This window comes from Haliotis asinina, chromosome 5, assembly GCF_037392515.1.
Source record: "Haliotis asinina isolate JCU_RB_2024 chromosome 5, JCU_Hal_asi_v2, whole genome shotgun sequence".
NCBI classification, from domain to species: domain Eukaryota; kingdom Metazoa; phylum Mollusca; class Gastropoda; order Lepetellida; family Haliotidae; genus Haliotis; species Haliotis asinina.
In genome coordinates this window covers 34502640-34517221 of record NC_090284.1, presented here as the reverse complement: position 1 = coordinate 34517221, position 14582 = coordinate 34502640, and the positions used below count along the sequence as shown (strand labels likewise).

The 14582-nt window shown below is 40.1% G+C and overlaps 1 protein-coding gene, 1 long non-coding RNA gene and 1 pseudogene across 2 annotated transcripts in view; 1 reads left to right on the top strand and 2 right to left on the bottom strand.

Moving 5' to 3' along the window:
* Positions 1–9641, bottom strand: part of LOC137284101 (cytochrome P450 4V2-like) — a 32842-nt gene extending 23201 nt beyond the window's left edge. The window contains exons 1-4 of the mRNA XM_067815780.1: positions 9203–9641; positions 4740–4852; positions 3280–3365; positions 243–433 (exon numbers count right to left, since the gene is read on the bottom strand). Of these exons, the coding sequence (XP_067671881.1) occupies positions 243–433; positions 3280–3365; positions 4740–4852; positions 9203–9362 (550 nt within the window). The 5' untranslated portion in view covers positions 9363–9641. The remainder of the gene's footprint in view (positions 1–242; positions 434–3279; positions 3366–4739; positions 4853–9202) is intronic.
* LOC137284102 (uncharacterized) lies at positions 9396–11813 on the top strand. The gene is made up of 3 exons (XR_010956883.1): positions 9396–9840; positions 10193–10301; positions 10488–11813. It is a non-coding gene; the product is annotated as an uncharacterized lncRNA (long non-coding RNA).
* Positions 11814–12811: 998 nt separating this feature from the next.
* LOC137283838 (uncharacterized) lies at positions 12812–14307 on the bottom strand (annotated as a pseudogene).
* Positions 14308–14582: the final 275 nt, after the last annotated feature.

Here is a 14582-nt window from a genome sequence, read left to right as displayed (position 1 = left end):
GGTCACTGAAACCCAAGTGATTAAGGTGGCTGCTGGGAATCAACTCACTTTCAGATGAGCAACCACTTAATGTTAAGAGGCTAATTAGATGGTATCAGCCACTGGTTCAAGTGATTAAACCTTGATTCCCCTACAGTCACTGTGACTTTGGTGGAATATTGCTGTGTTAATGAATGATGAGTTATTGACGTTAAGCTGACAGCTTCCCATGTGTATCTCATGGAGGACAATAGTTCACTCACCACAGATGATGTCTAGAGCACACAGGGTGATGTCTGGGAAGATGTTGAATGGTTTGCTTCCAACCTTGGACCTTAACTTTTCCTTCAGTATTTGAGCCTGCTCATTGAACACCAAGACAAAATCTGTCAGGATCTTGAAGTGAAACGTTGGTGTGAGCATCTTTCGTCTCTCATGCCATTTCCTCCCTGTGCTGCAACAAGTAAAAACTACCTCAGTCTTCAAACTACACACAGTTCATAACTCACACATACAAACTGTATAGGACAAATTATTACGTAAACAACTTTACGTAATGATGCTGCTCCACATATATATTTCATGTGAAAGTTTCAGTAAGAGAATACTCCCGACACGTTTACACTCATTGTCAGCTGTTGAACAAAGAAATATGAAAATATATAGGCAGAAATGTGGTACTTGATAGTTTGAGATCAGATGCTGTCAGTCAGCTTCCATCCAACTCATGAACATATGGTAATAAAAACAATCTATATGTGAAAACTGTCACTTTGTCATTTAACACTAACACTAATTTGAAATCATGTACTGTTGAATCTTGATGGAAATGGGTACCACCTTCTTTGGGAGCCAAGAAATAAATAATAAATATTTCTAAGGATATGTAAAACTTGTATGGGTTATGTTTCTTGCTTCTTTTATGATGCTCCATGTATTTAGAATACTGGGAAAGCTGTCAAAACTGGTATCTATCCAATCTGGCCAGTTGTAAGCACTGGCATAAAATCTCAGACTCATCTGAGGATTGTACATTTATCATCAGTTCTTCAATCCAGCACATTATCTAAACCAGATTATTCCTTCAGTCCCAGTGAGTGCCGGTTTAGACAGCTTCCACTGAACACTGTAAACTGAATTGCACCACTCATGACCTGAATTACACAGTAAAGAACATGGAATCCTAGTCACTAGTAACTGTTTAGTAGGCTCTGAAATGTACAACTCTCATAACGTTTTAAACACTTTGGTGCTGGATGATAAATAACCTCTTGAACTTCTTGAACCTCTTCTTAAAGCCCTGTGACTTAACAAATAAATATTCAGTATGTTCTGCTCCTAAAACAGATGTTAGAACTGGAATATGGAACTCTCTGCTTGTTCTTGAGATGTTGGACCCAGCAAGATAGGGAGCTAGCTGGTTGATGTGAAGAGCCTTGTCTTCTTTGGACCATTGTCCTGACATCTGTGTTGAAATGAGGTCCCTAACCTCGCAGTGAAGGCTCTTAGAATATATGTATCTCTTAAACCAGAACTTCTAAATAAGGTCCACTGCAGATATTCCACTTGACACTCCCCTTATCAATGTATTTCTTCAGATGTGATGGACAACAAATCTTTAGATTCTGATAATCCAGAAATGGTCTCATTAACCTTAGTACAGATCTTCAATTCTTCCCCTCAGATAGTTTAGCTGCAGAGTAAAGTCCATCTGATGTTTGTGTTTCTCTGTTACTTAATGAGCCTGAATCCTGTGTCTAGGTAGAAGGCACAACAGATCCCCTTCTTCCCAAACTATGTACCTTATATTGGTAATGCTCACCTTGGTACATGAACATCTTGCACCCTTGATTAAAAGGATGCACAAATATGTATTTTGAAGATCTATGCTTGCAAGAAAGTCATTTAGCCTTATCAGTTTCCTCAGGTGCCCCCTAGGGGAGGGGGGAGGAAGAAGGATGTGAAAGGAAAGGGGAGGAGGGAAGAAAAGAGAATGGAAAAGGGATAGAGAGAGGGGAGGAAGACAGAACAGAAAGGGAGAGAGGGAGAGGGAGGAAGAAGGGAGAGAAGGAGGAAGAGAGAAGGAAGAGGGGGAGGGAGGAAGTGGGGAAGGGAGAGGGAGAGATTGGAAGAGAGAAGTGCAAGGGAAAGGGAGAGGGAGGAAGAGAGAAGGGAAAGGGAAAGAGAGGGTGAGGGAGGAAGAGAGGGAAAGGGAGAGAGGAAGAGAGAAGTGGAAGAGAGAAGGGAAAGGGGAAGAGAGGGTGAGGGAGGAAGAGAGGGAAAGGGAGAGGGGAAGAGAGACGGGAAAGTGAGAGAGAGGGAGGAAAAGAGAACAGAATTGCACAGGGTAGAGAGGGTGGAAGAAAGAAGACAGAGAAGAGGGAGAAAAAGAGAAATGGGAGAGGGAGGAAAAGGAAAGGGAGAGAGGAAGAGAGAAGGGAGAGGGAGAGGGAGGAAGAGAGAAGGGAAAGGGAGAGGAAGAGAGAAGGGAAAGGGAGAGGGAGGAAGAGAGAAGAGAAAGGCAGAGAGGGGAGAGGGAGGAAAAGAGAACTCAAGGGGATAGAGGGAGAGGAGGAAGAAGGGAAAGGGAGAGAGAGAGAGGGGGAGGAGAAGAGAATGGAAGGGGGAGAGGGAGGGAGGAAGAAAGGATAGGAGAGGGAAGAGAGGTAGGAAAGGGAGAGAGGGAAGGAGGAAAGAAGGAAAAGGAGAGGGAGAGGAAGAGAGAAGGGAAAAGGGAGAGAGGAAGAGAGAAAAGGAAGGGGCAGGGAAGGAGGAGGAACAGAGAAGGGTAAGCTAAAGAGGGAGAGAGAGGAAGAAAGAACTGAAAGTGAGAAAGGGGTGGGACAGGAAGAGAGACGGGAAAGGGAGAGGGAGGATGAGAGAAGGGAAATAGAGAAGGGGAGGGAGGAAGAGAGAAGGACAAGGAGAGGAAAGACGAAAGAAAGGAACAGGAGAATGTGACATGAAGGAAGAGAAAAGGGAAAGGGAGAGGAAAAGAGAAGGGAAAGAGAGGAAAAGAAGGGAAAGGGAGAAAGGGGAAGGGCAGGAAGAGAGAAAGGAAAGGGAGAGAGGGAGAGAAGGAGACGAACACTGAGAAGGGAAAGGAAAAGAAGGTAAAGAGACTGAGAGGACCGACAGTAAAAGTTATATAAAGGTAAATGGAGTGTAATATATCCTAGTACCAAGAATAATTTCTGAGAAACTGGAACAAGAAAATCATAACTGATCATTTTAAATGCATCTTAAGGACCTATGAATGCAAATTATTACATTTGTCATCCTACCTAGTGAGCAACCTACCTAGTGAGAAGTCCAGTCCCCAGCCAGGGATGGAGGAAGCGGTACATGAATGCCTTGTCTATGTGCTTGGTACTGTTGAGTATCACCTACAACATAGTGAAGGGAGTGAGTGTGGGCCAGTCAGGAGATGGGTCAAAGTGGGACTAGGGAGAAAACAGCCACCTCCACATCCAGAAGGAGTCAGTATGTGAGTCAGTCAGCAGGTGAGTGGATAGATGAAAATGTGACCAGGGAGAAAACAGCCATCTCCACACCCAGAAGGAGTCAGTACGTAAGTCAGTCAGCAGGTGAATGGATAGATGAAAATGTGACCAGGGAGAAAACAGTCACCTCCACATCCAGAAGGAGTCAGTATGTGAGTCAGTCAGCAGGTGAATGGATTGATGAAAATGTGACCAGGGAGAAAACAGCCACCTCCACATCCAGAAGGAGTCAGTATGTGAGTCAGTCAGCAGGTGAATGGATAGATGAAAATGTGACCAGGGAGAAAACAGCCACCTCCACATCCAGAAGGAGTCAGTATGTGAGTCAGTCAGCAGGTGAATGGATAGATGAAAATGTGACCAGGGAGAAAACAGCCACCTCCACATCCAGAAGGAGTCAGTATGTGAGTCAGTCAGCAGGTGAATGGATAGATGAAAATGTGACCAGGGAGAAAACAGCCATCTCCACACCCAGAAGGAGTCAGTATGTGAGTCATTCAGCAGGTGAATGGATAGATGAAAATGTGACCAGGGAGAAAATAGCCACCTCCACATCCAGAAGGAGTCAGTATGTGAGTCAGTCAGCAGGTGAATGGATTGATGAAAATGTGACCAGGGAGAAAACAGCCACCTCCACACCCAGAAGGAGTCGGTATGTGAGTCAGTCAGCAGGTGAATGGATAGATGAAAATGTGACCAGGGAGAAAATAGCCACCTCCACATCCAGAAGGAGTCAGTATGTGAGTCAGTCAGCAGGTGAATGGATTAATGAAAATGTGACCAGGGAGAAAATAGCCACCTCCACATCCAGAAGGAGTCAGTATGTGAGTCAGTAAGCAGGTGAATGGATAGATGAAAATGTGACCAGGGAGAAAACAGTCACCTCCACATCCAGAAGGAGTCAGTATGTGAGTCAGTCAGCAGGTGAGTAGATAAGTAAAAAAGAAACATGACCAGTGAAAAACAAATGGCAAACAATCTCTCCCCCTAACCCAGCTCTAAGAGGGAGTTGGTGTGCACTAGTCAGTCAGCTAGTGAGAGAATGGGTTACAATATGGCCAATGATATGATGGCAATAGGTCAGCCAGGTCACACATAACAACTGGTTTTATTCTTATTACATAGCAGACAATTTAGCAGACAGTATCACCCCCAAAATGTATTTCCTCTGTATCCACAAATGAGATCCTGTGTATAACATTGTTCTCTCATCAACAGTGAATGTAGTAAACCAGCTTGTATGACTGAAGCACTGACCTCAGACAGTTCTGCCTTGTAGAGAGCTATCACCGGCGTCACTCCCAGCCATATACGGAACATCCCAGCTTCCTTGTATGTCTCCGCAAACTGTAGCAGCTGACTGTAAAAATCTAACACAAAAATATCCTTGTGAACATACTTACAGACATAACCAACTGTCAACACTGAAGGCACAAGATTATATTTACAAGTATACTTTGTAGCAGTCAGTATTATAATCATACTGTAACTGTTCAACTTTAGTACTTCCAATCATGAAATATATAGTAGCTTGAGGGAAACACTAACAAGCATTGTCACTAAGGTGACATAATACCCTGCCACAAATTATCAAAGTTAAATGTCAACAAAAACATGACCAGTCAACCTCTCTTAATACCTTTCTCTGTTGTTGTTCAAACACACAAATACGCACATGAAAGTCTTTGTGTTCGAAATTAACATTTTTAGCAAGTAGCAAGTACATACTACCTGGCTTATGTAGCAATATCCCTTTCCATGTAGCAGCAGTGCTCTTTCGTATTGTTAATTCCTCCCTCCATTACTGTCTTTGGCTATATTGGCCATATGGAACTATATTAGGTCTCCTTGTACTAACAGACATTGCATTGTCATGGGAAATGACAAACATCGAAAGCAGTAACGTTATGCTTATTCGTATGCGAGTTGACTGGTTCTCAGTCACAATTTTTGTGACCTACAAAAGCTATGATGAACATTTTTGAGGGAAGATAAAATACCAGTATGGGTAAATTTACGAGCGAAAGTTCATGAGTGGACATCTATCTTTTGAAAACTGATGAAGTAAGCAGTTTTACAAAAAATACCAATTAATAAGTTGTTGCTACTGTGTGTTAATCCTGTTAGTGAATAAAATAAGCAAAAATAGTAATAAAGAAACTGCTTATTGAAAAACATTCAAGGGAAGTCTTGAAAGTCTATGAAGAAAATCCAGCAAACCGTTCTTGAGATATCTTACTGACAGTCTTAACAAGCAGTTTAATATGCTGAAATCTTCAAAGGGTCTTTGCGACTTTGAAACTTATATGAAGGTCACCAAAATCAACAGGGCCTTGCACTTTCCCTAGATGAAGCGTGGGTCAAATATGAAGAAAGCCCAATGAATGTTTCTTGAGAAATCTTGCTGACAATCTTAACATGCCAGTTAACATGATGAAATCTTTAGAGTTGCCATGACCTTGAACATTAAGTGGACATCACCAAAATGAACTGGGCCTGCACCCTTCTTAGATAAAATTTGGTCTTCAATATGAAGAAAATCCAGTGAACGGTTCTTGAGATATCTCGCTGACAAGGGTAAAACATTCTAGTCCCCTTGTGATCTTGAAACGAAGGTCTAGGTCACCAAACCTAACTGGGACCTTTCTCATCCTGTGATGAACCTAAGTGCCAGTTCCAATTCGTATGTCCAGACTGACATATGGAGCCTAATACCATATTCCCCGTTTTGCACTAAGAATGTGAATTTCCCTTTCTAGCATTACAGAACTGCCACAATTACACATGCACCTGGATCTTTAGAGGCACTGTGGCATAGGCACAACCAAATGACTTACCCAACAATTACCCAAACTACTTCATAGAAAGCCCTGAAACCCTCCCCTTTAACAAGGTGGTCTCATATCTTAATGCACATAAGTATTTCTTTTTGCGTAACACCTTCATACCATTTTCTGTCAACAGGTTTGCGACTTTTGATCATAAAATTATCACAGTGCCCCAGTGTTGCTTACTAAGCTGTTTTTTTTTTCTGTCTACAGTGCTTATTTGTGGGTAAAACACCACAAAGACAGAATTTCAGGGATCAAAAATGCATCCTGACATTGGACTTTTTCTCAGTTTCATCCTTCTTGATTGCATGAGATGTTTAGAGTTATCTGCCTTGTGAGTAATCAAGTCCATTCAGTTGGACTTGAGTCCTTTACCCGACTGATCCCCAAGTACCCAAGTACACGTCAGAGCCCTAATGTTAACCCCCTTGACTGTAGAAGATGGATATTTTATGAACAACAACTTAGTTTTTCTATTACAAAGTTGTCATCCCTAAAATAGCTTGCCTCCAGTGCCTTGGTAATGTGTAAAATATCTTACTTTTACTGCCCATAAACATTCAAAGGATTGGGCTAACATGGGACCTGTATAGTTCTTGTCTCTGACCTAGCACATTATAAGTTATCACATCGTGTCGAGGGAAATATGGGGTTTTATCAGTCCCTCGTAAGGTTGTATTCCCCGAGCCTCCAGTTACAGCTCCCCGAACCTCCAGCTCCACCTTGGGGAATACAACCTTATGGGGGACTGATAAAACCCTGTATTTCCCTTGACACGATGTGATAACGCATTTATCTAGCTGAATGCTTTCACTAAATCAAAACAAAACGCATCGTATTGACTTGCTGCCATGTTGACAACAGCTGATCATTTGACCTCAATGCACCGCACGTTACTAAAGGCTTGTCGATGCACACTTTTCTCACTTGGCGTCGTCACCGAGGCGTAGCGGGGTGATATGACTTTCGCAGCGGGAGTATAAAAGTCGTATACTCCCGATGGCTGATCGTGATGGATGTACATGGTATTTTATCAGAGTCACGTGGACCAATCAAAACTCCACATTCTTACATGAAGCTAGATAATTGAATTTGTTGCATTTGGAATTCTATTTGTATTTCAAGCTACTTAGATCACAATTCAGGCAGTTAATGACTGTGGTGATATTACTTAAACTGCTCACCCACACAACATCAAGAAATTCTAAGTCAGCAGCCTTGGTGTTATTTTTAATGACATCTTGGCACTGTCATCAATTATTAATAAACATTCATCCATTTCATGGTGACCTAAACACCAGACAAAACGATTCCCCAAAAATTTGACCTAGATTAGTCAAAATCCACAAAATCTATAGACAAGATTTATCATGGGCCAATTGCAACACAACACATACATGCCGGGCAAAGTTTGTATGCCTGTGTGAGTGTGTGTTATCAAAGTAGCCTCAGGCCTGTCCTACTTTCTGACCCAACTGATAAAAACAGTACAGTGTGTCGAATATGAACCTTTGGATTACAACTTGCAGAGAGTGACATTTCAGTGTAGATTCTTACCCTGTTATCAAGCTAAATTGTCACACAATAAACTAGAAGTTGTTTTCCATGCTTCATTTTTGACTCACCAATTCCAAGAATGCTGATCAAACAATTTATGCGTAACAGGTATCTAGTGTAATTATATATGGCATGATGCAGTGCAATACCATCACATGAATGGAATGTAACTTGTACAATATGTATACATATAAATAATATTACCTGGACTTCCTATCTTAAATCTTCTCCTGAAAGAGTTTTGGACACTTAGATACATTCGTTGTAATATTATGAAAAATATTAAAACGAGATGACTAACTTTAGGATAACTTTATCCTTAAGTAACACAAGCCATCATTCATGACTTCACACACCTTGTTATAGCACTGACATCCAAAAACATATGATGTCTGAAACATCAATAACTGTATTAACAGTGTAATATTAGGTAAATCAAGATATAAAGGATACTAAACAACCCTCTGTGTAATACCAAATCCTTAACACAAGTTAATGATCATGCATGTTAAAGTGACTCAAAATCTTTCATAAGCAGTTTTAGAATGGTATTTCATGAAAATGAGTTAAGTATTCTGTTTATTACTGACATCACAAAAATTGATAAAAAATGCCTACACTGTACATGTTGACTCCCCTGAATCATGTAAGCACTAATAACATTGGGACACATATATTAGCATTGTGATGTCATAAATGTAAAACATTATGATGCCATACGTCCAGCATCACATGATGTTATTACACAATGTGTAATGATATTGTTGATATCTTCAATGGGTGAGTAATAAATACATTTTCCGCTCAGTTACCATATTCCTGTGACATTATCATGCCATTTGCCACATGCTACTCTTCTAAGAAGAATAGAACACACTGTTCAGTCATCAATATTTGATTAAAACTTAAAACTTTTTTTTCTTTTTTAAAAAAGTCTTTAGATCTACAGTGGACAAAATCAGATGGACCTAACAATCTGGTCCTTCTAAAAAAAATAATCCTATGTATGTGTACTTGGTTGTGTATTATTGTTGGGGTTCAAGAAAGTCACCTGTGCACAAGTTAGATATTTGGATTTTGATATGTCTTTAAGAAGCCTAAATTTTAAGTGACAATTGCTTCACTGATTGTTTGCTTCAACAACACAGTGTACTGTATCACTCAGTAGGAATGACAAGCATCGAAACTGGTCATTCAAGTCGTACCATAACTGCTCGCAATTTTGGAATGACATGCTTAAGACCAACCGCGTTGACCAGGTCTAAAGATCTTCGGCACCTGCACTGACCTGGTCATTCCGTACACACTGACTCTCTTTAATTCGTCACTTACCTGCGCCCGATGGTGACAGCTGGTGAGCATTGCCGATCAGAGGTAAGGCAGTGGGGCCGGGCACTTTATTTACAAGTTTCCGATTGCGTGATGATTGTAAAAACCATATTGTTACGAATATAACTGCCACAACCGCAACAATCACTGTAGCTGCCGCCATGTTAACGCTTTGACAGCTGTCACGTGATCCGCCAAGTTACTATCGGTGAAGATGCGAAGTATGAGGCACGGCTTATCAGGCCTTTTCGACTTTCCGAAAACTCTAGTAATTCAGAGTTATCTCAATGTAATTATCTTCCCCAATCGTGAAGGAACCACTTCCGATCAGTACAGTGACGTTATTTGACGTGCCTACATCCGACATTACTGGTGCGTGTGTAGAAACTATAGGGGGAACGAAGCAAGTTCGCGGAAGATTTCCTTGCACTGCTTGCCCTCTGAGGTACGTTTGTGCAGGGAGCCTATGTTGTAGAGCATCCCTGGTTTGAGGTAGGCATGGGTTGGGACTGGTGAGGAAAGATTTCGCACCATCTAGATACACAAGTGTGTGCTCCGATCATTTTGACGGCCTGAACGGACCATCCACAGACAGTATGGTGCCGTCTTTGTTTCCCAGCAAGACATTCAACAATTCTTAAGTAAGTTATCACATCCAAATAGGCCGTTAAAATATGTAGCCTGCAATAAATGTTAATAAACAGTTGAGTGATAGAACTTTTAATCTCAATATCAGGAACATTTTGTTCAATTTACTGGTCTATACGTTTGTACACAACGGCCATGCTGACTGCTGAATTAAAATGGTATTTTAAACCAAAGTTTCTGTTGAAGGGAGAGAACTCTGCTTGTAGGGTGTTCGAAGTTATTTTTATGTTATCACGTCCGAATTTGAAATTGATTTGCTACTCATGTTATGATCTACTGAATATCTTACATCAAGTGCATGAAATATAGCAAATAACTGATAAAAATATGATTTTTTTCTTGTAGACAGAGTGGTTGGAGTCGGCACCAGGATTGGAAATGGTGGTCCCAGAATCATCCACGACTGTGCAGCTGTAGAAGAGTGCGCCCAAGCTTCAGTCCATCAGAATAATAGGTTTGTTCGATATTATTTTTAAATAGCAAAATACTAGTGCACCTGCCACTAGAAAGTACAATATTTTAAGCTATTTTATGGTGAAATTGTAAATTGATAACTTGTGTAAAATTGCACAGTTATATTATGATATTTGTCACTGTTAGTTTCCAGTTGTACCAATGAAAACGTTTACTTTTCAAACAGAGCCCTTGATGAGATGTCCCTCATGTTTCATGACTACTGTGGACCTGTAGTAGCAGAGTCTATTTCTTCACACAGACTGACAGCAACCCAGACAGATGAAGTTCAACTTATTACCACTTTAGTGCAGACTACTGAGACTTTGGAAATCTTTTCTGCTCAAAATAGTCTAACACTGACAACTGAGACTGACACAGTTAAAAAAAGTGACCAAGCTACACAAGAATATCCTCAATCTAAAGTTGGTAGGCCGCAATCAATGACTCTTATTGGCCAGTTTTTTATGGTACTCACATGCCTTTGCCTAGGACGTTTAATTGTCGACCTAGCAAACCGCTTCAAAATCAGCATGTGCCAGAGTCATCAACAAGTGGATAGATATGTTGCATGACAATTTGTCATTTTTAGTAGCATGGCCAAGTAGAAATATAATTGATGCAACAATGCCAAGAGGATTTAAGGAACTGTACCCCCAAACCAGAGATGTGATTGACTGCACCAAGATTTTTACTGAGAAACCATATTCTGTATCAGAACAGTCACAAATGTACAGCCACTACTAGAGCCATATTACTTACACAGGTTTGGTTGGTATTACTCCAAATGGTGTTATCAGTTTCGCTTCTGATCTGTGGTCTGGGGTAGTCAGTGACAGACAAATCATTATAGAATCTGGCTTACTCTGATTTGACAACCCCAAGGGGAATTCATCTAATTATTCCTCCTTTGAAAAGAAAAGGACAGCAGTTGTCATTGGAAAGATTCAAAAGACAAGAAGAATTGCAAAACTAAGGATTCATGTAGAGAAACATATGGAAACGGTTAAAAGTTTTAGAATTTTACAAGGTATCATGCCTATTACAGTATCAAATTCTGGTAACAAAATCTGGAAGATCTGTCATGCGTTGACAGCCCTTTTACCACCATTATATCCACATGAATGTGAGGATGATATATTTCTTGAAAGCTATGTATAAAGACAACACTTACCTTTGCTAATCCTAATTTGTAATGGCCACTTATTTCTGCAGTGCATGAATTTGAAACCATAAATAGAACAAATATTTCCTTTAAGGCTTTTTTGGTTTTAAACATTTATGATATCTGTCAGTTGAATGTTGTCATCTTTTAAGAAGATCACACTTATCACAAGCATTTCAGTTCATTAAAAGCGTAATGCTACATGAAATAGTTCTATAGTTTGTTTTCTTGTTTGCACTTTCAGCAAATTATGTTTATGTACACTCAATGTTGCTATTTCTCCCTGCAATTTATGAAATTTGTATTTACAATATTTCAGTTGAATTTGAAATAGATACCATATACAGTGATGGCATTCTTGATCTGAGGTTTCAGAAATATTTCAGAAGAGAGGAAGTCCATGGTACACATGTCCGGAAAATATCTCTGGAATTACAGCTGTCATGTAAAAGCTTTCAAGTTTTATTAGCATTTCATCCCACCTTTTTTCATCAAACCTTATTCTTTGGATTGAAATATCCTTCAAAATCGCACCACTTTTTATTTGTAACAGCCATCTGGCCCTGAATTTGAAAATAATAAGGATGGTTTTCTTTTAGCCTCAAACTTCCATTTTCATCAACTGAACAAAAGAAATTTGCATGCATGGCAGTTTCCATCCTCGATATCTCCAGGGTATATGTTCCGAAAAGTCTCCACTATACCCTGGACGCATCTACGGGTCGGCCCGATAATTTTATTACCTCCCTTTGCTGGCTCCGTTTTCTCGCAGTAGCCAATCAGAGTGGTCGCCGTTATAACCGAATTTGCCAGTGTCAACAAAGGTAGCAGTTGCAACTGCGAAGGTTTGCTCGCCATGCGACTCACAATTTGGGGAAATCATACATGCAACTTTGTAGGTCCGAAACCTTTTTTAAAACATAAGCAAGAAATCCATCTAATACTTTCAGAGAACCTACGCATGGTTTGTTTGCCAAGTTTAATCGGTTAGAAAATTTAAAAAGCGAAAGTGAGTTGTGATTGGTTCGCTCAAATTCCCAGCGTAGGCACCTGATTGGATAAAAAGCCAGCCAAGGGAGGTAATAAATGTATTTGGCTGAGCCATAGATGCATCCAGGGAATAGTGGAGACTTTTCGGAACGTAGACCCTGGAGATATCGAGGATGGGCAGTTTCTATATACCTATGACCATTTAATCTCAAGAACACCAAGTGATGAATCACATATGTCACAATTAATACAGTTAATCAAACCATCAGGACTTGATCCCAAATATGAAAACTGTGGGTTAACAATTAGTCCACATTGTGATACTTTTATGTTGGGGTGTTTCTTCATCATATTTGTCAAATAATGTTGTTGTGCTGTAGACCCATGTAATACTCTCCATGTAGCAGGAAGTGAAGTGAAGTCATTCCCATATCCATATATGTGATGGACAAGTCGGTCTGGTTCTGTTGAGGACCTTCGATTGCAGACTCTTCCAAAACTTGAACTTGATATTCTCCCTTTCCTAGCTTCTTTCCATTTATCTTCTTTGTGTTGGACCCTTGCCAGTTCTTCGATAGCTGTTGCTTCTTCTCCAAAGATATTGATAGAGTGCATGTAATCAGCAAACACATCTTTACAGCTATCTGATAAAAGATCTACATGATCTCTGAAGCAATGATCAGCCTCAAGAAGTTTTGAGAGAATGGAAGCTTCAGGAATGGAATGAATATCTGCTTTTATGTTTACAATCCACCCACACTTTCTGTTTGTATTAATAGTATCCAGTTTTGCCCTAAACCTAACCTGTCAACATCAATCTTCGTCTTCGGCATACCGCTGTTCAAACACAAGTTTTTTTCATCATTTGCACATGAGGCATTAACATTCTGATCAACTTTTTTTTCCCATTTCTGCTTTAATATGCACCTTCTGCTGCTTGACACCAACTGCAAGTTGTCTGATGTCATCGGAGCCAGTTTCCTATCTCGAGGAACTATCCACTTACATTTGATGGATGTACAGGACAATGATCCATCTTCTTTTTTTCTGGGAAATGTCGATTAGAGCATACAGACGTGCCGATACATGATTACAAGCTTTGCCAGCTCTGAAACAGAAAAGGACAACATAAAGATAATGAATAGAACAGTGTCAAACCAGTCATTCCAAATGTTTTGATGAATGAAGTCACACTGTCACATGAGTGAGTTTTATGCCACTTTTAGCATTATTCCAACAATATCAAGGTGGGGACAAAAGAAATGAGCTTCACAATTTCACATATTGTACCCATGTGGTGAATCAAACCCTGGTCTTCTACACAAGTAAACGCTTTGACCACAAGACTACCCCACCGACCCCACTGTAACTGAAGATTCAAAAACAAATTCATAATAACAAAACATGTAGGTAAAATAACATCATGAGCTTGGATTATTTTTAAAATATAGTTTTGTAGCATCATGAAAAGGATGTAGATCTAAAGGTATGAAACAAGTTGACGTGACCTGTGACCTCGGACAGACACACCCAAACTTGATGATCTGGGTTTGTCTTCTTGTCGGACGTTGGAAGTGAAGGAATGACAGTGCATCTTATAAACATGTGGTCGCAATCGTCACTGATAGCATGAAGGGCAACACTGTGGACATGGCCATCTTCATAAAAAATTGCAGCCTTCAGTTGACTTAAAGTTTTCATCGGTTTAGAATCTACAGCAGAAAGTGTACTGAAAACTAAGTAATTATATGCATCCTTTTCCCTGAAAAAACGGCAACATGGTCATATTATTTGTCCACCCAAATGTCAACGAATTGGGATTTGGCATACAGTACCCACTTGGCGTGCACATCTTTGACGTTTTGGTGTTTGCAACGTGATTCTGCGAGTCTAGTTTAAGAGAATGTGCACCTTTAGCATGCACTACTAATTCCTCTAGATACAGTATGGTCTCTGATGTCATGATGTACTGGATTAGATAACTATTATTAACAATCTTTCATATGTGCAAATATTCTATAAAATCCAGCATTATCCTAGCAGAACAGATATAAGGTTTAAGTCCTTGACAAGAAAAGGCTTGTAGTGGGGTGTACTGCAAATGGTCTAAGTAAACTGACACTGATG